Genomic DNA, 24,563 nt, shown 5'->3' with positions numbered 1-24,563 from the left:
CTCTCCAGATCCCTGCTTGACAACCCTACCGTATGATCTGGGAGAGCTTGACCTGAGCCACTGGTGGGTCTAGGGTCTCTCTCTCTCTGGAGGACACTGGGCTTGTCATCCACACTCATAGGGCTCAGAGAACCCCAAAGGTGTTCCCATCCTCAAGTCATTTCTCAGTGGTTTAGGGTTGTATTCTGTGGCCTGTAGGGAGTACAATTATGTTGTGTCCCTTTCACGTAATACCTGTCAGTTTGTCCACACCCACTGACCATGACAGGAGCAGAAGGGGTGATGGGGATGAATCCAGGCAAGTTTCCTTTAGATACGGGATTGGGTTTATAGACTAACCATGTTGGGAAGGAGGAGGGCCCAAAAGGGAGAGTTTTGGGACCATGCAGGTGAGTCAAGGGGCAGGAAGGGGTAGGGCAGGTGCTGGGTCTGGGCTGGTAGGAAAGCCTAGGGAGCCCAGTGGGTAGAGGGTAGGGCTGGGGGTCTAACCTGGTGAGTGTGGCTCAGCGGGGCGGCTGAGGTGTCTAAGTTCAATGTAGAAGTCCTCGGGCGGGTACCTGGCCTCCAGGGCACTGATCTGGAAATGGGAGTCTAGTGAGAGGAATGACAGGGAGGAGCCATTATTCCCAGGGCCCTAGTATGGCAGGGTGGGGAGTATGGAGGGGGTCAGGGTTGGGCAGGCTGGAAGGAGTCAGGGCCCTGATGTATAATATCTAGAGGGACAAGGCCAGGGGATCTATTAGAGTTGAGGCCATCTACCTTTCCTCTCTCGCTACCCCTGCCCCCCCCTCCCCGCCGGAATTGATGCCCACTAGGGCAGTGGGGCAGAGGAAGGAAGCCCTTGGAAAGGAGTACCTTGGCAGGGCCTGGCTCAGGCAAGGGTCCCTTTCCCAAACGGTGAATAAATCTCTTGCCCACATCTGGAAGCCCCACATCCAGGCCCTAGCTGCCTCCTTTTTGTTCCACAGGTCATAGCCACTCTCCCCTACTAGAAATGAAGGGCATCCTGGGCCTCATTTGCTTATGAGAACTGAAAACAAGGGCTTGAGTTTCCTCACACCCCTTCTCCCTGGGGGAACCCATGCTCAGGATTCATCTACTAACCTCCTCTCTTGGAGTTAGGACAGAGACCCTTTCAGTGTGGAAAAAGGAGAACAGGTGGGACATGATGGCAGGGGATTAGACTCAAGCCACTACTGACCTAACACGTTCACAAAGCTGTAGGGGGTCCAGCCTGTTGTGTCTCTGTCAAGGGACTTGTTACTGAGCTGTTTGGAGAGTAGGAGAGCAAGTTAATCCCTTTGCTCCCGAGGTGCCCCTACCCAGCCTTCACTTTGTCCAGCCTTGTGTACCCACCCCGTGATGATCCTGACCCAGCTACACCTCAGATAATTGAGGGGAAGAAGAGCTAGGTGCACCAGGGCATGACTGAGATCAGTGGCAGTGGAATCTACCCCCTTCTAAGCTGTCTGGCTGAAGTTAGAGGGTTCCCAGCCCTTGGGACAAAGTAGGGCCGACCACCCAAGAGCCAGGAAGTGGCCTGACCTTAGCTGGCTGGCCCTGACAGGGAAGTAGGTCAGCTAGGTGGGACTGAGCTGTAGGAGAACTGGCTGTGGCAGTGTCTCAGATGCAACTTGAGGCCATCGCCAGTACAAAGGGAGGTGCTAAGGCTGTCTGCCACATCGTGGTCACCCCTGCTACCTGACCTGGCCTGTAAGCAAGGGAAAGGCTTGTCCTTCGCATTATTTGTTTCTGACCTGCTGCAGCCTTGATAATACGGGTCTAGTGAATAAGCAAGAGCCTCATACTAGGAAAATCCAGATTCCCTTCCCTCAGCTTCCAGCTCCTCAGACAAGCCTAAAGCTGAAGCTGGGAATGAGAGTCCAAGCTGAGGAGTAACACAGGAAGAGGGACCAAAGCTGTGGGGCTAAGGGCTACAGACTTTGCACAGAGGCCTCGGGACACACTGTTAACAGCACTTCCCTTTCATATGAAAACTGAGGCTGAGAACAAGTGGCAGAAAGTGGCCTTGGCCTTCTGGTTTGACTGTGGTTGCCCCTGTGTTATGTTAGGGAGTTCAAGCTGAACTGCCACCAGGCTTGTGGACTGGTGGACATTTTCTGTGGGGCCACAGGGTAAAAGGATTCCCAGAGCTCTAGGGCAGAGGCTTGGAACATGAAAACTGCTTCTGTCCATCTTTCCTGTACAGGAGGCCAGGAGCCCTGCAATTGCCCTCCTCATGGTCCTGCTATCATATGTATGCGTGTGCAGGGGTGTGTGTGCGTGCACATGCTTAGGTGGTGTCAGGAAGTGTGCAGCAGGAGCCTGTCAGACCTTTTGGTCCTTGAGGCTGTTTACATTTCCGAACCTCTTGCTCTCCCCAGTACAGGTCCAGGCACACCACCGGCGGCCGGGGTGGGGGTGGGGGGTTGTTGCTCCCTACCCATGTGTGCCGAAACATCCTTGCCTGAGGGCCTGTGATTTATTATAAGAGGAGATCTTGCCACCAGCCAGGGTTATGCTGGGAGCAGCGAAGGGTGGACCCTGTCCGGGCTGGTGCACACCTGTCCTTGAAGGCCTGAAGGGTTCGCTGTCAATGAATTGGCTACGGCTGATGTTTGGGTTTCCTGTCTCGTGTTGGTTCTGATTGCAAAATATGGTAGCAGGTATGTAGCAATAACGTGTCTGCCAGATATAAGAGCATCTTGGTGGTACCTGAGTACCAGCGGTTACTCTCTAAGGTGCTGTTTGCATGCGTGGTGTTGGAAATGCTCTGCAGTGATTGGTGGTAGGTGGTGCAGTGTTTTGATTACATACGTTATAGAGCAAAAATGGCTGCATGGTTATCTGGAAGGCTCTACCTGCTGATCACATGATTTGGTACCAGTTCGTTACACACGGGTGCGGGGGTGTATTTCCTGTTGAGGGATGCTAGGTTGGTTACATGTGATGTCTGCTGGTTAGATGGCACTTGTTAGTTCCATGTAATCTGCTGGCTTCCTGTTAAATGCTTCACAGAGTGTTTATATGTCCTGTGGCTCACAGGGCTGTGTTTAATGTATTGGCAGTTGGTTCTACATGAACCCTCCAGCTGGGGTGTGGTTCCTTCTTGGGCAGAGGTGAGGGCTCCCTGGGAGCACAGTGGGTAGGGGGCTGGGGAGTCGGGGACCCGGTACCTTGGTGGGGCTGTTCCTGTCCAGAGTGCTGGCCTGGCTGGTGGCAGGCCCCCCGCACGCCAGTGCGTGGTAGCTGGAATTGGAAAAGCACTGGGCATGGCTGCTACTTTGAGACAAATCTGGGAAGAGAACAAGGTGCCACACCATCATATCCCTGCCTCTGGCACGAGACACTCCAATATTAACACTTGAGCTGAGCAGCCTTGGGAGTGCTCTGCAAAGAGAGACACCTAAGTCCCCCATCCCCCAAGCTTTCTGGTATCCACTACCCCCACAGAAGTCTGTAGAGCTACTTTGCCTCTTTCTTCACAGTGTCCCTCCCTGCAGGGCATGTCAGGCTTGCCAGTGTGGAGGGTGGCACCCAGCAACTAGAGCATGGAGAGGAGTGTTGGCTTTGACAGCCTCCTGTGTCCCTGAGCTGCTGCATAGGGCTGTGCTGGCTTCCCCTGCCTCCTTCCAGAGATCTCTCCCAGCAATGAGGCCATAAAGAGAATCCCTCTCCTCTCAGCCCCAGCTGAGAATCTTACAGATTCCAGGACCCCTCCATAGTGTAGGGGAATTCCAGTGGAGTGATGTGGGAAAACTGGCCAGACTTACTCATTACAGGCATAGAAGAAAATCCCCTAATCCTCTCTGGGCTTGGGATTTCGTCAGGGGATATTTGCTTTGGCTGAAACCCAGGGAGGCAAGCAGGCCAGGAGCTCTTTGAAGGCAGGGTCTGCACCTGGACTACCCCTGTCTACCCTGTAGCACCTCGCATAGAGTAGGCACATGGTGGGCAGTACTTAGCAGGAATGGGCTGATGTGATCTTGGTTTTCTAAGTCCGAGATGCTGGAGGCTGCATGGAGCCAGCTGGAGAAAGTGATCATCCTTGTGCCTACCCAGACAGGCCCAGTGTCCTGTGGCCCAGGGCTGTGGGCAATTTCAGAGAATTTTGACCTCTTCTGTTTGAGTAAATATAAAGCCCAAATCCTCCTTTCTAAGGCAATAGTCCCAGGTTCAGGAGAAAGGAAGGAATCTGGCCCCAAAACCCCACCTCCATCTGTTTCAGACTCTAGATAGAATGCCCACTGGAGATACTACCAAGTTTGTGGACATACTGGGTCATTGCCCAAACTTTCAACTCTCCCCCAACCCCAAGTCAGACACCATCACCTTCTAATATATTAAGAGGGCCCTTCTAACTCTGGAAACTGGGAGGGAGGGTGCTCTGAGGCCTTCAGCAAGGAAGCAAAGATGGAACAGGGCTTGGAAACAGCCCCAGGACTGTTTTGAGGTGGCTCAGGCATTGGGCTGAGAAGAGGTTACCCTTGAGAGTTTAGGAAAGTTACTGTTCCTATGACCAAAGCCTGGTGAGAAAGATGGGAAGGAAGCTCTGGGGAAACGGAAGGAGACTCCTAACATAGCTGCTCAGAGCTAGGCACCCAGGAAATGACAATCTCATAAAACCCCATCTACTTTTCCCAAGTAGGTTTTTGCTCTCCACCCCCACTATCTCTCCAAGAGAGTCTGAGCATTGAGCCGCAGCAGGCAATCCTGCAAGCATGACCACCCACGTTCAACAATAAACCCGGGTGCCCAGGATATCATGTGGCTCCTCCTGGGGTAGGAGAGGGGATGCTGGGGGCATAGCCCTTACCTGAGAGCGAGTAGTCAGTGCTGGTCATCCTCATGGCAGGTGTATAGGAGACACGGGGTGCCAGGTCACGGCCTTTCTCTTTCTGTCGCCGCCGGCGCCAAGCAAACAGGCCTAGCAGCACCACAATGAGGAACAACAAGAGGACGATGCCCGTGACAGCACCCACCGAGTGTCGCTCTGTACCCAGCGCTGGGCTGATCTTGGTGTAGGGATTCAGCTCCTCCATCATGAGGGCAGCTGCGGATGGAGAGGGAGGACCTGAGTCTGGGGCAGGCCTGCTTGCTCTGCAGATCCTGGCCCAGGGCCTAGATTCCTCTAAATTTAGGGGACCTGGGTTCTGGTCTTTGGCCCTGTTCTTCAATCCCTGTGTGATCCTATCCCTCACTGTTTCTGTTTCTTCAACTACCTCCAGAGGATGGAGTTCCAGGTTTATGACAAAGAACAAATGTGATCACGGATGGCAAATAAAATAACAACGAATTTTTACTGAGTACTTTGTTCTAAAAAGTGAGTTAGAGATATAGGAGATAGGGACTATTTAATTATTTCCCTTGCACAGATGAAGAAACTGAGTCATCGCAAGGTTAGATAACTTACCCAAGATCATATAACCAGTAACTGGTAAAGTCAGGTTCCTCAGGAGTTGGGAAAAATTGGACTCAGGCCATGTCCTTGCTTATCAGCTGTGTGACTCTAAGTCCTCCGTTCGCTCATTTGTAACATGGGGACAATAAATCCCATCCTTCGCAGGGAACCATGAGCACCGTATGACAGACTGGCAACAAGAGTGTGCCTTTGTGCCCAGGAATACTGTCCACAGAACCCCTCTTGATGATGGATGTGTGGGCTAACTCTCCACGCTGATGCTAAGCCCATGGTGGAGGTCATCCTGCTGGCCGGCTCTCCTTGGCCATCATCAGCAACTGGCCAAACGGAGCTAGCCAGCATCCTCAGGGAAATAACGCCCTGCATTATCGTTCTTCATAGCATCAGAATGCAATGGAAATGCCTTTGGCCCCCTTTCTGTTATGTGAGTAAATTGAAAGCCCATTTCTTACTCCCCATCTTGTGGAACAAACAATATAATCCCTTATTTTCTTGCAGCACTTCACAACGGGTTTGTATGTATACAGAATCATTTACTGAGTGATTGCTTATGGGCCGGGACTGTGCCAGGTTCTCTATATTGTCTCAACTTGGTCCTCACAACCGTACTATGGGGTGTCCTCTGTAGACCTGGAGCCAGGGTTAAGCCCTTTGGGGCTCCTTTGCCCTCAAAAGAGCCTTGTGTTGTGCTCGAAGACAAGGATTACTTTCTTCCCACTTCGCATGTGGAATAATAAGCCCAGTAAAAGGAAATGACCTGCCTAGGACATCTAGCAGGTAATGACACAACCAGAACTGGGCCTATCTTCGACTGTCCATTGGCCCTTCCACAGGACGAGCTTGTGGTTCCCCTTGTTTGACTCACAGGAAACTTGTCAAGGATGAGCTTGGGGAAGCCATGACCGAGAGGCTCCTGCACCACCTGCCTCCCTGCAACGCACCCCTTCTGCTCTCCTTCCAAAACTGTATAAAGGGAAGTCGCAAGCTGTCCTTGTGAAATCCAGTCATTCCCACTGGAATCTCCCTAGGTCCTGCCCCCTGCCTAGGGACTCTCCACCTATGTATACCTTGGTCACACCGGATTCCTTTGAATCCAGAGCTGCAATAACAGGTGCCAGTGACGTGGTCACAGGTGGCATTGTTCATGCACTCACACAGCTGCTGACACCCGTAGCCAAAGGTTCCCGGTGCACATCCTGTAGAGCATGAAGAAGAAATGGACAGACGGTGAGACACACCCACTCTCCTCCTGCCACATGGGGCCAGCTGTGATTAGGCATTTCCAACTGTAGGAGTAAAACCTATTTCCCTGTGGCTCCCGCTGTGGGCTGGTTTGATTCTTGGGGGTGGACGGAGCACCTCTGCCCTGAGTGTGGGGGACACCCACTTCGACTTCCTCTGCACTTGACATACGTACGCAGCATCTTCTGCATGCGGGGCCCTGAGCTGGGCACCACTGAGGCTTCAGAGAACTGAAGAAGATCTGCCTCCCTTTATTCCCTCAGGCCTCCGTTCTGCTCTCAGCACCACTCCCAGCTGGAGGAAGCCTCACTACAAACATCCATGTAGTCATGACCCTCTTTAGCCCTGTTTCTTGGAAGTTGCTCCAGAAATCCAGGAACAGGAAGGGGACAGCCCTGAATGAGTAGACTGGCGGGGGTCGGGGTGAGGCTTCCCTGGCAGGAGGCTGATGCCTGGCACCAACACCAAGGGGCAGGGGTAGGGGTAGGGACAGCTTACTCTGCTCACAGTGGCGCCCGGTGAAGCCTGTGCGGCAGGTGCACTTGCCGGTGATGTGGTCACAGCTGGCGCCGTTCTGACACTGGCACACGCGCCCACAGTCCTTCCCATAAAACGCTGCAGGGCAGCCTGGAGAAACAGGGTGGGGACAACTGCAGCAGTACAGTTGGGACCAAACCTGTCATCTGCCTCTTTGAGTACAGAACAAGGCCCTTTGAGACCGAGCACCTCACCTCAGCCATCCTCTGCACGGCAGATGCTCAGGCTGAAGGGGTAGGGGTGGCTATGAGGGGTCCTTTAGACAAAGGTGCCTTAGCACAGAGAGGCCAGGCTGGGGTCTGCCTGCTGCGTAGCCAGAGGCTGTTCCTCCCTCTCTGGGCCCCACTGTCCATGGGCTCAGGTCTTGAGTGCTGGAGCACCTTAGAGTCCTGACTTCCCAGGACTCGGGGCTCTTCAAGCCCGTGAGTCTACCCAGCTTTCCTACTCCTTGGGTGGGGTGGGGGCAGCTGCTGGCCCTTGGGCCTGTGTCGTCCCTCCCTCCACAGGCCTGGACGATGCCCAAGGCAGCCAGCAGGCCGCAGCATGAGACTCCGAATAGCTGGGAGGCCTGGAGGCAGGACTTACGCTGCGTGCAGAAGAGTCCAGTCCAGCCAGGGGTGCAGTGGCAGGCGCCGTCCTCAGCGCTGCAGCTCCCCCCGTTGTGGCAGCTACACGTGTGGAAGCAGGCAGGGCCCCAGAACCCTGGGGGACAAGCTGGGGGCGGGTGGGATGCACAGGGTGAGGGCAAGGCAGAGCGAATCGGACAGAAAAGGAGAGAGGAAGGGGGATGGCCCATCAGCTGAGATGCCACCACACGCCCAGCTGGTATTCCCCGGCTTTCCTGACACGCTGTTCCCGGAACTCCTCCACTCACCTCTTGGCCCACTTACCCGGGATTCCCATGAAGCCCAGATTCTCTGCCCACTCTCCCAGCTCTGAGGGCTCCTGAACTTCCCTTCTTGGGGGACTGGCTGTGATCTGGAGCGTGTGGGTGGGTGTGGTAAACTAAGCATAGCAGTTTACAGTGTGAACACGGTGTTAACTTCCCGTGACGATGGGGGCTTCCCCAGGATAAGGGCCTCCCTTCTTTGAGCTGCTGAGCTCCCTGAGGATGACACTTGTGTCTCCACCAGAAGGGAACTTCCCTCAGACCCAGTCATCTGACGGGGACCTCACTAGGGGTGCTGTCCCCATCTCACCCATCAGATGGGACAGAGGTTAGGTGTCCACCTTTACACTGTGCGGTCTCTGGGTACACCTTCTAAGAACAGCCTCTACAATGCTTGTCCAGGCTATGTGCCCAGGAAAGCATTCACATGGGTCACTCAGGGGATGCCCTCACCCCTCTGAGGTGACTGCCCTGGTCTCACCCCATTTCCAAATCCCAGTATGCTAGTCCCTGCCCCTTCTTCCTCCCCAACCAAACCTAAGGGCTACTCCTTACTCAAGTGCTCATGGAGTATTAATTCTCAGTGGCAACAACAGTATTCCCAACAATGTCAGTACCTTTCATCCTAACAGTTAATAACACCGACGATCATGTTAATAACATGATAACTCATCATAATAACTAATATTATGTTAGTTAATAACTAATATTATTTATTAGTGTTAACTATGGGACTCTAACTGGGACTCAGGTGGACGTTCCTGTCTACAGAAGGTTTCAGTCCTAGGAGGTGGAGGCACCAGGGGCAAAGAGGTTCCGGGCAAGGAGGAGGGTGTGTTTGGGGGCCTGACTCCTGGTGGGGGGCATTGCTTGGGCAGCGGCTTACCCTGTGAACAGTCCTTGCCAATCCATCCAGGGAAGCACTGGCAGGAGCCATCGATGGGGCTGCAGGTCCCGTTGTTGGCACAGGAGCAGAGCTGGGCACAGTCCTGCCCAAAGTGCCCTCCAGCACACACTGTGGGCACAGGATAGCCTGGCACCTGCCCTCCCACCTGTTCCCCTCAGACCACCATCCACAGCTGCTGCGCCCCCAGAAGTTCTGGGCCACGGCCCGGGAGGGCCCCGGGATGGCCCCGGGATGGCCCCGGGGCTCCCAGATCTGGGTGGGAACTGCCCACCTCTACAGCCCCATTGTCCTTCTACATCTGCACTTAAATGAGTTCCCCTCTTGGGCCCACCGCTGCATTCCTCTGGAGACTCAGTTAAGGATCCCCTTTGAAGGCACAGACAGGCAGAGTCGCTAGACTGGGGCCTCACAGATGGAAGCGGTGAGGCTGGGAATCCTGCCTCCGCCCTCCATCCAGTGCTGCCCACACTGCCCTGCAGCCTTCTGCTGTTACCACATTCTTGCTGGCATCACTGATCCCACAGGCACGAGTGTGGACAATGTAGCTGGAAGGAGAGGGACAGGTGCTTGGGGGCAGGTGGGGCTGCAGTTAGATTGTTGGATGACTGTCTCTGCCTCCCATTTCCTGTCTCTCCAAATGCCACCCATTCCTCAAGCCTTCCTTCAGCCTCCAGACAGCCCTCCTGGGCTCACAAGGTGCTCTATTCCGCAGAGTGTGGTATTGCACTTTGAGTCCCTTGCAGGGTTGTGGTCCTCACCCTGCCCTGGAGGACTCCTTGGCCCCTAAAGGAAGGGCTGGTTTCCTCAACCAGGCTGCAAGTTTCTGTAGAACTAGGTCTACCTCTCCTTTCCCTGCAGTTCATCCTCTGCTTCCTACAGTTTGAGCGCTCTAAAGCACAACTCTCTTCATGGTTCTTCTGTGCCCTGCTCCAACATCCACAGTGGCTCCCACTGCCCCAGAATAAAATCTGTTTCCTAATGATGAACACTTAAGCGACTTCACCTGGAGAATGCCCCTCTCTCCAAGACACAGAAGCCACTGGCCCACACACCACATTCTAATAACACTCCGTGCCTTTGCTCCAGCTGTTCCCCTCCAAAGCTTCCCTGACCCCCCTGTCCAACTGTGGAAATCTTACCCTGCCTATAAGACTCATTTTATTTTTATTTTTATTTTTTTATTTATTTGAGAGAGAGAGAGAAATCACAAGTAGGCAGAGAGGTAGGCAGAGAGAGAGAGAGAGAGAGAGAGGAGGAAGCAGGCTCCCCACGGAGCAGAAAGCCTGACGCGGGGCTTGATCCCAGGACCCTGGGATCATGACCTGAGCCGAAGGCAGAGGCTTCAACCCACTGAGCCACCCAGGTGCCCCTATTTTTATTATTTTTAAGTAGGCTCCATGCCCGGTGTCAATCCCAGGGCAGGGCTTGAACTCAGACTCTTGAGATCAAGACCTGAGATGAGATCAAGAATCAGATGCATAACTGACTGAGCCACACAGGCGCCCCTAAGACTCATTTTAAAAGCTACCTTCCCCATGATCCCCTTGTAGTGGGCTGCCAGTACTTCAATAATCCAGCCTCTTCTTCCTTAGAAGTAGAATCCGGAGTTTTAGCTGGGCTTATGGCCACCTGCAATAATCTTAGGCCATGTGACTACACTCTGGTAAGTGGAAATGCGTGTCTGTCTGTCCATTGCTCATCCTTGTTGAAGGATAATGTGGATTATGGATAAGAATTGTGGAAGAGGGGGCTGGAGTTTATGCAGCTACCTTCCATCAGAGGTGGAGGCCATGTGCTGTGGTTGGCTGAAAAACAGGACAGAAGGAGGCTGGCCCCTGACCCCTTTGTAAGTGACCCTACTTCTGGTCTACTTCTGGATTGCTTCTTGCTTGCTTTCTTTTCTTTCTTTCTTTCTTTCTTTCTGAGGAAAATAAGTTTTGTCAGTTTCAAGTCAATTATTTGGGGGTTTTTACATTACTTAAAACTGAACTTAATTCTGATTCACCCATCATCTCTGTTCTGGGCAGCTATGTCCCTGTTCGAAGCCCCAGACTCTTAGTTTCTTCCCTGGTCTTCTGTTACTGTGACTTGTGAGCTGATTTCAGGCCAGGCCTGAGTTCTGGCCGTGTCTTTGTCTTCCACGATGCCCAGAAAAAGCAGGCATGGTGGCTGAATGTATGGAAGTAAACTGGACCCCCCACAACCCCCAGGTCCTGCTGGGGAAGACTGAGCTCCAAATGCCCCTCTTTAGACCACAGGCTTAGTGAGGGCAGGGGATTTGGCTCTCTTGTTCTTTGCTATGTCTGAGTGCCTAGCATAGTGCCTGACACATAGCAAACACTCAGGAAGTCTTCCATAATGGCCAGAATAGGACAGTGACCTTCCAGTGAGTTCTCCTGGGATCATGGACTCTTGCCCCTTTGAGCTCTTCTCAGTTCAACCTTCTCCCCTCAGAGTCCAGCTGTAGCTAGCCCTCCATCCTCGAAGAAGGCTTCATTGCATTCCTATTATGAAGCAGGAATTCCTGGAACCCCCAAGGCCATCAGTCGGCTGAGCCACGTAGAGGACCACGGGAAGGTACTGATTCTTGAAGCAAAGCAACTTAACCACGACCCAGTTCTCTTAAACCTTGGGCTCGCACCCTCTTCTTTATGCCACGCTGCCTCCCCTTGACAGCCCTTCCCCAACCAGATAGTGAGCAGCTGGAACCTAGGATCTGTGTCGACCCTATGCCTTTCCTGGGCATGATCAGTGGTTGGGACAACTAATGAAGGCAGCACGGCACACCCGGGTCTCCAGTCTAAAGCCTTGGGTTTGGGTCTTAATTTTATATATGCAGTCAACAAAAACTTCTATGGCACTTACATGCGCTGGACACTGTTCAAAATGCTTCGCAAATATCAGTTCAGTCGACCTCGTAATACTGTTGATATTCAATATTTTCATTATTATTCCTATTATTAACTCTACTTCACAGATAAGGAAACGGAGGGACAGAGAGGTTAAGCAGCTTGCCCAAGGTCACACAGCGAGGAAGGTCTGCCACTTAATGGTTAAGCACCTTTAAGCAGACCGCATGACCCTTCACCTTTGAAACAGGGTCTGTACCCTGCACTCCCTGGCCTCAGGCCCTGGTTAACAGCTGTGGGGAGGGGGATGGCTCTTTGGGCCCTGTGCCTCCCCTGGCAAAAACCTTAGCTCCTTCCAGGGCAGATGTCGCACATCTTGCTACCTGTAGCCCAGATTCCAGCAGGTCGCCCAGCCTCCTCTTCCCCGCCTCTGGGAAGTACTTGATCTGGGGAGCCCATTCCCCAGTCCTGGCCCTGGATGGGGAGTGGGGTGAGCTGCTCCACCTACCCACCTCCCCCACACCAGCTCTGAGCTTCCCTAACAAGACAGTCTTATCTTTGAAGTCCTTCTCACCCACATGAGGCAGACAAATTCACCTACAGAGCTGCTAATGCGATCAGTCTAATACATTAATTGGTTGAATTCTTAGCTGAATCAAGAGTGAGGCAAAAAGAGGGGCGGTGGAAAAGGGGGCTGGTGAAAAGAAAACATCTGGTTATATTTAATCTATGTTTAATGATTCTGCATAAGCAGTGTCTGTAATTTGTAACTCGCTGGAAAGCCGGTCATTAGAAAGTGTCAGTTCAATTTTTTACAAGGTTTGAGACTTAACCAGGGCAGTTGCCATTAATAGCAAACTCTATTAGATCTATATGGGGAAAATACTCATTAGGCCAGCGGGCGATAAATCAGACATCGCGGGATCTGAGCGTTACTCCTCGGGCTGCTCAGATCCGAAATTAGACCCAGCCTATCTGTATTGACGGCTGGGTCTCCGATGTTTAATAAGTAAACCTCGACGTGTCAGGTTATGATTAAACTGTCCTAGGAGGGCTGCAAGCAAATGAAACTGTCACATATGCTTCCCTGGGGCCCAAACTTCTCATGACCTCAAAGCATCATGGAGTGAACTTTCCACTCATACATATTAACGGCCCATACACTTACAAAGCCAGCCCAGCTCAGTGGTGATTATCCATCAAAAGAATCCGTGCCCCTGGGAGGGAGTGAGCTCTCAGTGGAAGCATTTGAGCACAGGCCAGATGAGATTCTTGCACAGATGACCTTGAAGTTGTTTTCTGCTCTAAGTTTACCTTAGTCTAAGATCTTTTTGCTCCTTACAGGATCGAGGGCAAATTCTGCAACCCTGTGTTCTAAGCTGTCACAAGGGCCCCAGACGCCCTTCCCAGCACCCTCTGCTGACCCTACCCAGTCCCCCGCATCCTTCGGCCGCTCCCTTCTGCTGGATGGTCGCGTGTCCACACCCAAGCTGCCTGCTTTACCCATAGTGCCTTTCTTCCGTCTGTGCCTCTCAGGCTGAGGCCTCGCTGAAGGACTGCAATAGCATGGAGCCGCCCCCCAGTTCCGCACAGCCTTGGCCTCACTGAGCTACAGACACCAGTAAACAGCACTATGTGCTGTGGCCAGCTTCTGCCCTCACACTGGGTGTTACAGATGCAGCAGTTCTGTGACCCGTGTTAAGGCTCTGGTACCATGGAATCCACCATGGTGGAGACATTTAGATCATGGAACTTGCTTGCAAATGTTACAAAGCAAGGCTTTCCCCCCCAGGGAGCCAGTGGAGTGGCACACCAATGCAAGTCAGCGTTAGCTCCCTTTTCAAGCCCTGCTGAGCGGCGGAGGCTGGCTGGAGTTGGCGTTGCGAAGGATTCTGCCACCGAGACGGGAAAGTGTGCCGTGAGGGATCAGTGATGTTGGCCTGAGTTGGGGGCGGTGGGAGGTGGGGGGAGATCTGGGAAGCTGCCATCTCCAGCCCCTGCCAGAACTGTCTCCTCTGAGCTCCCACGTCATCCCCTGCCTTTACCACTTGGCACTCAGCATAAGCCATTTGGGGACACTTATTATGCAGAACTCATCTACGCTAATTTCATTTCTCATCAGCTCTGGAGTTGGAATTTCTCAGCTCTTCCACGTCCTAGCTATGAGACCATGGAGAAGTCATTTAACTTTTCTGAGCCTGTTCCTTGAACTGCCTAATAGCTTTGTCTCACACCTGGTGGTGACCAAGTCTCAGAAGGGTACGCCTGAGTATGATGAGAGTCCCCAAGCCCTTCCTTCCAGCCACTTCCTTCCCAGGCTGCCTCACCTCCCGGGCCCACGCTTGCCCTGGAGATGCTACCTTGGTTGCAGAGGGCTCCGGAGAATCCCGGGAGGCACTCACAGACGCCGCTGATGTGGTGGCAGGGTCCACTGCTGTGCACGCAGAGGGGACATGGCTGGGTGCAGCTATGGCCAAAGAACCCGGGGGGGCAGACTGGGGATGAAGTGGAGATGGCAGTCAGCAGCCTCAAGGGCCCCAGTCAGTTTGGCTGCCCATCCTGCCCCACACAGGGGAGAAGGCAGGCTCCTCAAGAGTATGGGGAGAGGGGTCCCCACCCTGCACCCTTTCTGCAGAGAAAAGCTGTGGTCTGGTCCAGTTCCCCCCAAGGAGCCGGGATGGACCTGAACTTAGGGATGGAAAAACCAGCACAGGGAGAGAGGGGACTTGAAGGGAGGGGTTTGATGGGGGCTGACTCTGGGAGCCCAGCCCCTCTTAGGCCAGGACTTGTTCCAACAGGGAAGGGGTGGGGAGGGTGAGCCATCCAGAGGGCGGGGGGCTCAGCCTTACTTCTCTGGCATAAGGGTCCTCGGAAGCCAGGGGCACACTCGCAGCTCCCATCTTCTGGGGAGCAGGAGCCACCGTTCTCGCAGCTGCAGGAGACGGAGCAGTTGGGACCCCAGCGGCCAGGAGGACACATGCTGTCACAGCGGATACCTGTGGGCAGAGGTAAACCTGGGTCAGTGGTAAGAGGAGTGAAGGCAGAGGGAAGGATGCTGGGAAGGGGCCCCCTGCAGAATGAAGGGGTGGGGGAGGGCACAGCACATCTGGGAATGTAGGGGAAAACTCCAGTCTGAGCTTGGCTGGTCAGGGAGGGTTTCCAGGAAGAGGTGATGCCCACAGTGAGTCCTAAGGGCCACGGAAGAATTTACCAGGTAAAGGAAACTCTCTGTGCAAAAATCACGAGGCAAGAGAGAGAACCATCCCTTAAAAGAAAACAGCATAGTGTGGCTAAGCCACCAAGTACAAAATAGCAAGAGATGAGACCAGGTCAAGAACGAACCAGGTCATGAAGGGCCACCTTCCTTTGTAACGTCTTAGCTGCTCTCCAAGGTTAGGCTTGACAGAAACCAACTGTGGAGCAAGGGAGCGCTGTTACAGGGCCTGCTGCAGCCGTGCCCACCCACGTTAGCCCGGGAACTACTGATCCTTTGGGTCCCAGCCAACCAGCCTGAGGGTGCGGGCCCAGACAGTGGCTGGGATCTTTCTGGGTTCTTTTGACTGCAGCCCTCAACACAACGTGGATTTTAGATCCTACGTGCACACATGTGTATGAGAGAAACCAACACTTTGCGAAATGACATTTTTCTGTCCCTGGATGACGCACTCTGATTCTCTGCACTGCGATGTATTCTATTAAGAAAGAGGAAGAAGGCCTACAGGGTCTTTCTGAGCTGAGACAGACTGAGTATGTATGGAGGTGACTGCAGCCCAAAGGCTAGGCAGGAATTTCAAAAGGTCTGAGCCTGGAGGGCCCGGCTCTGAGGTGGGGTTTCCTCTGGGGCAGAAATACTTCCAGGCTGACATGCATTAGGCGAACGGAAGGTGTGGGCCCAGGAAGCTGGCTTGGCTTGGGAAGGCAAACATCAGAGGCTTAGAGAAAAGTGGAATTAGTTTGAAAATCATGTCTGCCTTGTTATGGGGACAGGGATTATGGGAAAGAGACAGAAAGGGGGCGGAAGACTCAGGCCCGGCAAAGACAGCCAGCCCCAGCAGCAGTAGGAGAGCAGTGGGACCAATTTGGAGGCAGGCTGGAATTGTACAAGCCCACCTGAGCCCGTGGGAAAGCGAGGGAAGGCTGAGCAGCCAGAGAGAGCGGGGGTGAGGGGGGGCGGCAATGGGCTTTTACTCATCCCTGCAGTGCTCATCTACTTGAGCGCCCACATTCCCTCCCTGTGACATCTCAATTTGGCAGCACGGGGAGGGCTTTCGGTGCCACTCTCTGAGAGATGAGGCCTCTTTGCGGAGGGAGGGAACCTGGCCGGCACACTTCACCCCTTGACGGAGGTCTCGCGCAGGACAGTTTTGGGTGCTCCAGGGGCTAACCCGGGACAAACCCCGCTGACTGACCGAAGGGGAGCCTGGGGAAGCCAGAACCATGAGCCTGCTTGAAGCTTTGGATACAGCTGCAAGTCTCCCCTTCTCTGGGAACACAGAAGGTGTGACCAAGGAATTCTTCTGTAGGAAAGCCAGGATCAGACCGCAGGCTGGGTGACTCTGCTCTTCCCGGGAGGTACCTGGACTAGGGCAGAGCTCTGCCACCTGATAGGGACCTCAGACCCCACCGGGCCCCAGGTGCTCGCTGTAGGCTGACCAAGGCTCCTGGGGCAAATGCTGCTCTTTCCTAAACCCGTCTGCAGGCACCGCCGTGATTCATGAAACCCAACGCACACAAAAGCCCCCTTGACTCCATGGCAGTTCCTTGCCATGGTGGGTTCTCCCCATCAACAGATATTTTAAAGTACAGCTACTCTCATGTGTGGGACCCTCGTGTGTGTGGCAGCTCCTTGCTATCGAGTGTTCTCCCCATCAATGGATATTTAAAAGTATAGCTACTCTCATGTGTATGAAAAGTTTTTTCACATCACAAAGGGGTCCTTTCCTTGGGAACTGAGAACCATAGCTATAAGGAGGTTATGCTGATGGCAGGTGGCAGCAAGGGGGGTGGCTGTTGGAGGTTTTCATATGTCCTAAGAACTCCCTGGAACTTAAGGACACTGGTACTTGAGTGGGGAGAAGGGTCCAGGGTTTTCCGCTGCATGGAGAGCCTGGGTTCTACTGGAGTGGCCAAAGGGGCTGCCCCTTGGCCTGTGGGAGGGTCTTCTAAGCATGGCTTCTGAAAAGAAATAGCTTCACCAGGAGTGCCTGGGTGGCTCAGTGGGTTAAAGCCTTTGCCTTTGGCTCCGGTCATGATCTCAGGGTCCTGGGGTCGAGCCCTGCATTGGGCTATCTGCTCAGCGGGGAGCCTGCTTCCCTTCCTCTCTCTCTCTGCCTGCCTGTTATCTCTGTCAAATAAATAAATAAAATCTTAAAAAAGAAAGAAAGAAAGAAATAACTTCACCAGTTGCATTATCTAAGCCCTGTTTTCCCAGTAGTTAAATAGAGATAATCATCCCCCTCAGAGATCCTTCCCTGTCTTATCCCTAGGGAATCTCCCTGCTTTATTTTTCAGGACTCGCTACATATCCATATTGATGGTTGTAAGTTAGGCTAAGAATCCATGTATCGTGACCTCAAGTTCATGCCACAAGATCAGCAACTCAGCAGCCTCCATCCTTCAGGGGCTGCTAAGGGTCCTCCTTTTCCAGGAAGTCTTCCCAGATGTCTGCCCAGGGATTCAAGCATCTCTTGGAAAGTCAGTGGCTTACAGCTTTGTCCCTGCCTATTATTTGAACGTTTCAAACGCAAATCTTATCTCCCCTGCTAGCAATTTGAAGGTGGGGAACATGGCTTATTGACACTTCCGACCCTCCTTATTTGGTGCTCCTAGTGGACAAGGCACCATCTGGGTTATCTTTACTTCTCTGATGCCCAGCATGGTGTCTGGCACATAACAGATATCTAGAGACTATCGCTGTTATTGAATTTTGCTATTTACTGCTGAGCCTGACTCAGTGCTGGATACGTGGTAGTTGCCAACTAAGGACCTGGTGATTGCTTAAGTCAATAAATGCTAATTGAATGAATAGATGGCTCCTTCTTACGATGCAATCCCGTGTCCCCATCCTATCGGCACTAATGCCCTGAGATCTTGGACAACTCCCTTTCCTCATCTATAGTCTGAGAAGGTTAGAGTAGATCACCTTGGAGGTTCCTTCGCTTCAAGGGGAAAAACCCATATATGGTTATAGCCCAGCTTCTTTCAATTTACTTCAATAGACATTTACTGAACACCTGCCATGTACAGGGCAAAGTGAATGAGACATAAGGGCACCTGTCAATGTCTGTGGCTTGTGTGGGCAAGGGGAGAAGGCCTGCGCATATTTAGGGCAGAGGAAAACCGGTGTCAAGCCGGTTTTGAGCACTGTGCCAGGAGCTGGGAAGACAGGGATAGACTTCTTGGGGCAGGAACGGGCGGGGAGGGTTCACAGAGTAGCAGTCCAGGGTCCACCCCATGTTCCCTTCCTTTCCTTCCCTGATCTCCTTTTAAATGACAAACCCCAGGACATCATTCCCTCCTTTGAAATGCCTTTAGGACCATATTGGGAAAATCAGCTTTATATGAGAACAGCAGAGGCCTCGCTGAAAAGTCGTCCATCAAAGACAGAATTTTTAAGCACCAGCCATCATTAAAATCTTATCGGTTCCCTTGAAATTAAGGCCATGTAAAATTAAAGTGGATTTCCACTTGGCTCCAGCTAGGAGTCTGGGGGGCCAGTGACTAAGGCGAGGCCTTACTCTGTACCACAGGGTAGGCCACGAGCCAGGGCAGAGATGCTTCCAAGGAAGCAATGGCCCTGGCCTTCCCCTGCTCCCACTTTCTAGTGGTGGGACACAGAGGCTGCTCAGAAACCTGGTGCCAATGATGATCTGAAGACCCACACTGCCAGGAATGCCTGTGTGTCTCTCTCTCTGCCCACCACTCTGGGACTGCGTGCATTCACATGGCATGGCATTTATTAATCACTTCCTGAATTCACGGTCTGCAATTATTGAGCACAGCACCATGCCCTGTTAGGACTTCCATGTATTAACTCATTTAAACTTCAAAATGACCCTGTAATTGTGAGGACTGTAATTATCTGCCTTTTATGGATGGAGAATTCAGGCCATGAGAGGCTAAAGGGCTTGCCCAAGGTCACAAAACCAGGCAGTCTGGCTCCAACTTGGTGTTCTTAACCACCATGTCATCTGTCTCTCAGTGGATGGCAGGCAGTGGACACTGGGGTGAGCAAGGCCCTGCCTCCGGAGAGCTGCTGGTCTAGCTGGGGAGGCAGATATTAAATAAATACTTAAATGACTGTTCAGTGACAGTTGATGTAAGTATGGCAAAAAAAAGAAAAGTGTAGGATATTACAAGCATTAGGAAGAGGGTGTCTTACATAGTCTTGGCCGGGCTGTAATGGGGAGAGGGCATCATCAAGTGCAGAGAAAAGAAAAGGGCACGCATTCAGAGAAGAGGCACATGCAAAGGCCTGGGGTCAGGAAGGTGGTCGCCCCAGGTGGCTGCTATGTAGTGAGTGACGGGGGGGAGCAAAAGGGAGGTGGTGGGGTTTGGTGGGGGGACCAGGTCCTAGGGACCCTGGGCCACTGTACAGATTTTGGATTTTCTATAAGAGGCACCCTGAGCAAGAACTGATGTGAATGGAGCTGGGGTTTGAGAAGTTCACTCTGGCCACCATATGCAGAATGGATGCAGCTGAGCAAGAGGGGAGGCCCAGAGACCAAGGAGAAGGCCAAGGCCGGGCCAGTTGAGAGATGGTGCTTAGAGGACCAGGATGGTGGCAGGAGGATGGATTTGCCATGGGTTTGGGAGACAGGCTAATAGACACATACAAGGGACCAGGAGTGTGAGGCCGGGCTGAGCAGAAGGTCTCTGTCCCCCTCTCTGCCCTATCCTCTGTGAACACAGATTAGGCACCTGCAGTCACCACGTGTTAGCCTTTGTCTGATTTCTTACCGGTATGTTCCTGGCCTTTAGAACGAAGCCTGCACATAATAGGTGTTCAGTGATTGGTTTGCTTGAACTATAGGGAATGGAGCACTGAGGCCCAGAGGAGAGAAGGGCAACATGCATGCATGAGAAGCAAGAAGAAGAAGTGAAAGAGAAAGAGAAAGAACAGTCAGGAGAAGTAGAACACCAAGAACCTGGTTTCCCAGGCCCTGGGTGGGGGCATGGTGGGGGCGGCGGTTACCTGTCCATCCGGCCAGGCAGCAGCAGTGGCCCGTGACAGGATCGCAGCCATCCGCGTGGCTGCAGTCACAGCGCTCGCTGCAGTTCAGCCCAAATGTGCCGTCCTGTGGAGGGACGGGGCCAGAGAAACGATCAGACCTTGACTCCCAGAGCTTCACTGACTTCTGTTGGATTTGGATAACAAAAGTGAGCCGCTGCCCCACGGGGACACAGAGAGACTGGCCAGAGTGGAGCGGGAGCACTTTTTATCACTGGTGAGCCGCGTGGCCACGAGGCCACTCCAAATAATTCCCAGGCTGTGTTGAGAAGTACAGGGTTTGGAAGGAGAGAGTGATGGTCATGCCCCACTTGTCCATGGTCAAGCTCGAAGGGCCGTAGATGGTGACTGTTAACTAAAACTGTAAATGTGAATGCACTTTGCAAACTGTAATGCACTGATCACATGTTAAGAACGACCGATTTGCTCTTTGTTTCTAGGGAAGACGGTCGCAACCGACATTTGTCGTGTGCTCCTCAGGTATCGAGAGCCTGTTACCACTCATTTGTCTTAATGTTCACAGCAGATCTATGGCATGGTACCATTACAGTCACCATTGAAAGACGAGAAATAGGGTCAGAGAGGTGAAGGAACACATTCAAGGTCACAGAGTTAGGATGTGGCGAAGTCAGCATTGGAACCCAGGACTACAGGCCTCGTTCAACAATATCACATACTGGTTGGTTGAACTTACTTGTCTCTTAGATCAAGAACGGTGAGCAAGCCTGTGTGGTTATCACTGAATAGAGCTTGGTTTTGTCCTCTCATACCCCGGCCATAAAATGTGCGAGTGGCGGCCACTCTGCGGGACTGCTAAGGGCTGTCCTGTGGCCCTGTGCTGGGAAGGATTCTGAGGTTGCCCCTGGGCTCCAGTCAGGGTGCCCGGGTCAGTTAATGACGTTGACCAAGCACTGCCAGGGGGAAGTGAGGCCAGGGCTCCACGCCTGCCAGACAACTGGCACTCTACACATGAAAAGACCGGAATCCAAGGGTCCCACCCCCTGGGCCAGGGCTCCTCCCTGTACACCTCTGTGGCCAGACAGCCGACAGCTGCAGGGAGAGGGCAAGCCAGGACGCGGGCACTCACCGGGCAGGGCAGTTCGCAGGCGTCTCCAAGCCAGCCGGCGGTGCAGGAGCAGGAGCCGTCTGTGGGGCTGCAGGCTGCCCCGTTGGCACAGGCGCAGCTCTCGTTACAGTTCATGCCCCACGTCCCGCTGGGACACGGCAGGGTGCAGTCCAGGCCTTGCCACCCTGAGGGGAGGGAAAGGGTCCGTCAGCTCTCCGTCGGGGCCCCGCACGGCTTTCTGCCTACTCCCCCATCTCGGTACCTTGCCCCTGAAATGGCCGTTTCTCTGCCCACCCGGTCAGAACACACATTCCACGTGGAGTCTGCTCTGAAACTCAGCAGGGTTATTAGGAGACCTCGGGTCAGCCCGCGGGATCTCACAGCTCGCCCTGCAGGTGCACAATCCCACCTGGAGCAGGGCACCCCTGAGATGGGGAGGTCTAGCTCTGCCCAGGGTGGAATCAGGAGGCTTCTTTTAGGGCCCTTTGTTCTCAGGGTGGTCATCAGCCTGTTTGGTCTTAGATCCATTTCTCCCCGTCCCCGCCTCTGATCTGTGTCACGGGGGCTGCTCCTTGCAGGTGTGTATCCCCGGCTTCCCCGTCAGCCGGCTGCCAGGTGGGCTGCATTCACCAAGGGAGACCCGGCCCACAGACTGGAGGTGGGGAGCAGGAGAGACACGAGGTCCCTCCTCCTCTTTGTTGGCCTTGGGCAGGGCCTCTCTGATGGTGGTGGTGGCTGGGTCTCCCCTCTGCTCTGCCGCTGTAACAAAGCTCCTCTATCCACGCCCCAGCTGCCATCAGGTGGCCCTCACTCCCAAACTCCAGAACTCCACTTCCTCCACCTGTCTCTCCCACCCCAGGAGTAGTGGCTGCTCCTTCCCCCCACTTCTAATCTCTGGTTAGCTCACTTTCCCTCCTGTGCTCCCCCAGCTATTCCAACACCATTCCATTACTGAACTCCCTGGCCGGGGTTTCCCTGGCTGGGACCTGATCTCTAAGCTCCCTGAACCTGCGTGTGGGGGGATAAGGTAGGAGCAGCCCAGACTCCTTAGCTGGCAGCCCACCTGGATGGTACACACATCTGTGGGGGATGGGATTGGGCAAGAAGGCACATCACCTTCCTTGCAGGAGCAGGAGCCGTCCACGGGGGAGCAGGTGCCACCGTTGTCACAGCTACAGACAGATGAGCAGTTGGGACCATAGGTCCCCGCAGCACACGGAACTGCACAGATCTCTCCCTAGAAGAAAAGGAGGTAAATTTTGGATCAGACGGTGTCTCACGCTGGGGGGCTATGGGAGCAGAATAATGCCATCCCCTCTAGCTCCCACAAAAAATATCAATGTTCTAATCCCTGGAACCTGCGAATATGGTACCTTGCATGGCAAAGGGGACTCTGCCTTTGTGTGATTAAGGACTTGAGATGGGGAGAATATTCTAGATTATGCAGGTGGACCCAGTCTAATCACATGAGTCCTTGAAAGTGGAAGATGTCTAAAGCCAGTGAGAGAGATACACCACAGGAAGTCCTCCACCAGCCTGTGCTGACCCTGAAGATGGCGAAAGGGGAACACAGCCAAAGAAGGTAGTGGCCTCTGAAAGGTAGTATCAACCCTCATTTTAGAGTCAGCAAGAACATTCAGACCTCAGTCTTACAACCCTGGGAACTGAATTCTGCCAGCTTCCAGAATGAGCAGGAAGTGGATTCTCCCCGAACCTCCAGAAAGGACCACAGCTTGCAGACCTTGACTTTAGTCTGATAAGACCCATACCTGACCTGCAGAACTGTAGGATATGAAATCTGTGTTGCCCTAAGCCTCTGAGCTCATGGCAGTTTGTCACAGTGGTAATAAGGAACTAATACAGTGATTGTCCCCAGTCAGGGGAGGGGTCAGGCTTCCTGGCTAAAGCTCTAGGTGGGCAAAGCCCCCATGGAACTTGCCCCCTGAGTCTGTGTCAGGTCCTGGCAGCATAGAATGCAACCCTTTGCCTCTCAATATTATTTGACTCTCACCGACAACCCCATGACACAGAAAGTAAGACTTTCTCCCCACATACCTGAACCTCAGAGAAGTTAAATGTAGGTAGTCATAGTTAGCGTCCACTGAACGCTTTCTTAATATCAGGCGCATGTGTACATCATCACGTTTAATCCTCACAAGACTCGCCGGAAATTAGTGCCTCAGTATTATTCCCATTTTATGGATAAAGCGATCCCATGGAGAACTTAGGTAACTCGGCCCAGGTCAGGGCACTAAGAATGGTTATCTCTACTGGCACCCGGGCTGGTGGCTTAGCCATTCTGTCACCAGTTGTCAGAAACTGGCTTGCCCAGAAAGCATTCTCCAAGGTGGAGATTAGTAAGCTCTTGAGAATGGCCCCCATGAGGGGCAAGGGAGGCAGGATGGGACAGGGGCTGAGGGGGAACCTGCACGGAGGTGTGGTTACAACAGTGGCTTTTGCAGATCCGCCAGGAAGCTCTGAAGCTGGGATGGCCCTTGGAATCATCCAACCAGTGGAAAAGGAGAGGGGGGGCCTTTCTAACCCCCCACCCAAGAGCTGGTTATCTACTGCCCCAGGAAGGAGGCATGGTTTTGTATGAATCGGCCCCTCTGACGGAGGGCAGCTTCTGGAGGAGGACGCAGCTAGGAACCCCTGTTTCCTGAAGCTGGGAAAGGAGGGGTGCCTCAGGCCCAAAGCGTGAACGTCAGGGGCACACTATGGTGTCCACTACACCAGACCTCTGTGGGTAGGCGACTGGTTCCAGTGAAAGGTTCAGAGTGGGGGCAAGGGACGGGGCAGTGGGGACCAGGAATGGGACATCAGGGGCCTTGAGGGGTAGGAGCATTCAGTTTACCAGAGAAGGTGAGGTAAAGGCAGTCCAGGTGGGAAAAGTGTGACCAGAGTGCAGAGGAGTGTGAGAGCGGAGAATGCTCTAAGGGCGGCTGGGGGAGGAGTTTGTGTAGGTAGAGGTGAGGGGGATATTTAAAGGGGAGTTGGGAGCCTAGAATGCCAGGTAATGGGGTTCGGGCGTTCTTCCCTGAGCCCCCCAAGACATGCCTTCCCGACCTCAGAGGCCCACTTTGGGGCTGTCTGCTCTGTGTGGTCACTAGGAGTTGGAGTCCTTCCCCAGAAGGCTCCATGGTTTCCACTCTATTCTCTGCCAGTCCCTGGAAGGCCCTGACCAGCTAGAGTCTGTAGCACTCCCATTACCCAGAAAACTCTAATTTTCCCCAGACTATAAATAGCCCCTAGGAATGTATTTAAGCTCTGAGGGCCTTGGCCCACATGCAAATGGCATGCCCAGCTTATGAGTTTCTCTGCATCAATTTCCTTCCGAGGAGAGGGGTTTCTCTCCTGGTCTCCTTATTAGTGTCTCCAGCCCCATTCCTCCCAGGGGGTCTCCAGGGGCCTATGAGCCCAG

General features: G+C 53.3%; 1 protein-coding gene across 11 annotated transcripts in view; it reads right to left on the bottom strand.

Moving 5' to 3' along the window:
- The window catches only part of MEGF11 (multiple EGF like domains 11), a 225,565-nt gene that overhangs the window by 11,309 nt on the left and 189,693 nt on the right, over positions 1-24,563 (bottom strand). For 4 of the 11 annotated variants that reach the window (XR_006381546.1, XM_044229695.1, XM_044229688.1 and 1 more), the window contains exons 10-22: positions 22,259-22,379; positions 21,164-21,327; positions 20,041-20,143; positions 14,696-14,842; positions 14,207-14,341; positions 8,977-9,105; positions 7,787-7,915; positions 7,163-7,291; positions 6,490-6,618; positions 4,817-5,053; positions 3,177-3,295; positions 1,202-1,268; positions 490-591 (exon numbers count right to left, since the gene is read on the bottom strand). Coding sequence is in view for 9 of the 11 variants with exons in the window: in XM_044229695.1 (XP_044085630.1) it covers positions 490-591; positions 1,202-1,268; positions 3,177-3,295; positions 4,817-5,053; positions 6,490-6,618; positions 7,163-7,291; positions 7,787-7,915; positions 8,977-9,105; positions 14,207-14,341; positions 14,696-14,842; positions 20,041-20,143; positions 21,164-21,327; positions 22,259-22,379 (1,711 nt within the window). In the remaining 2 variants the exon portion in view is untranslated. The remainder of the gene's footprint in view (positions 1-489; positions 592-1,201; positions 1,269-3,176; positions 3,296-4,816; positions 5,054-6,489; positions 6,619-7,162; positions 7,292-7,786; positions 7,916-8,976; positions 9,106-14,206; positions 14,342-14,695; positions 14,843-20,040; positions 20,144-21,163; positions 21,328-22,258; positions 22,380-24,563) is intronic. The other 7 variants (XR_006381547.1, XM_044229693.1, XM_044229690.1 and 4 more) reach the window with 3 other exon arrangements.

This window comes from Neovison vison, chromosome 13 (genome assembly GCF_020171115.1).
Source record: "Neovison vison isolate M4711 chromosome 13, ASM_NN_V1, whole genome shotgun sequence".
In the NCBI taxonomy this organism is placed as follows: domain Eukaryota; kingdom Metazoa; phylum Chordata; class Mammalia; order Carnivora; family Mustelidae; genus Neogale; species Neogale vison.
This window is presented reverse-complemented; position numbering and strand designations above follow the sequence as displayed.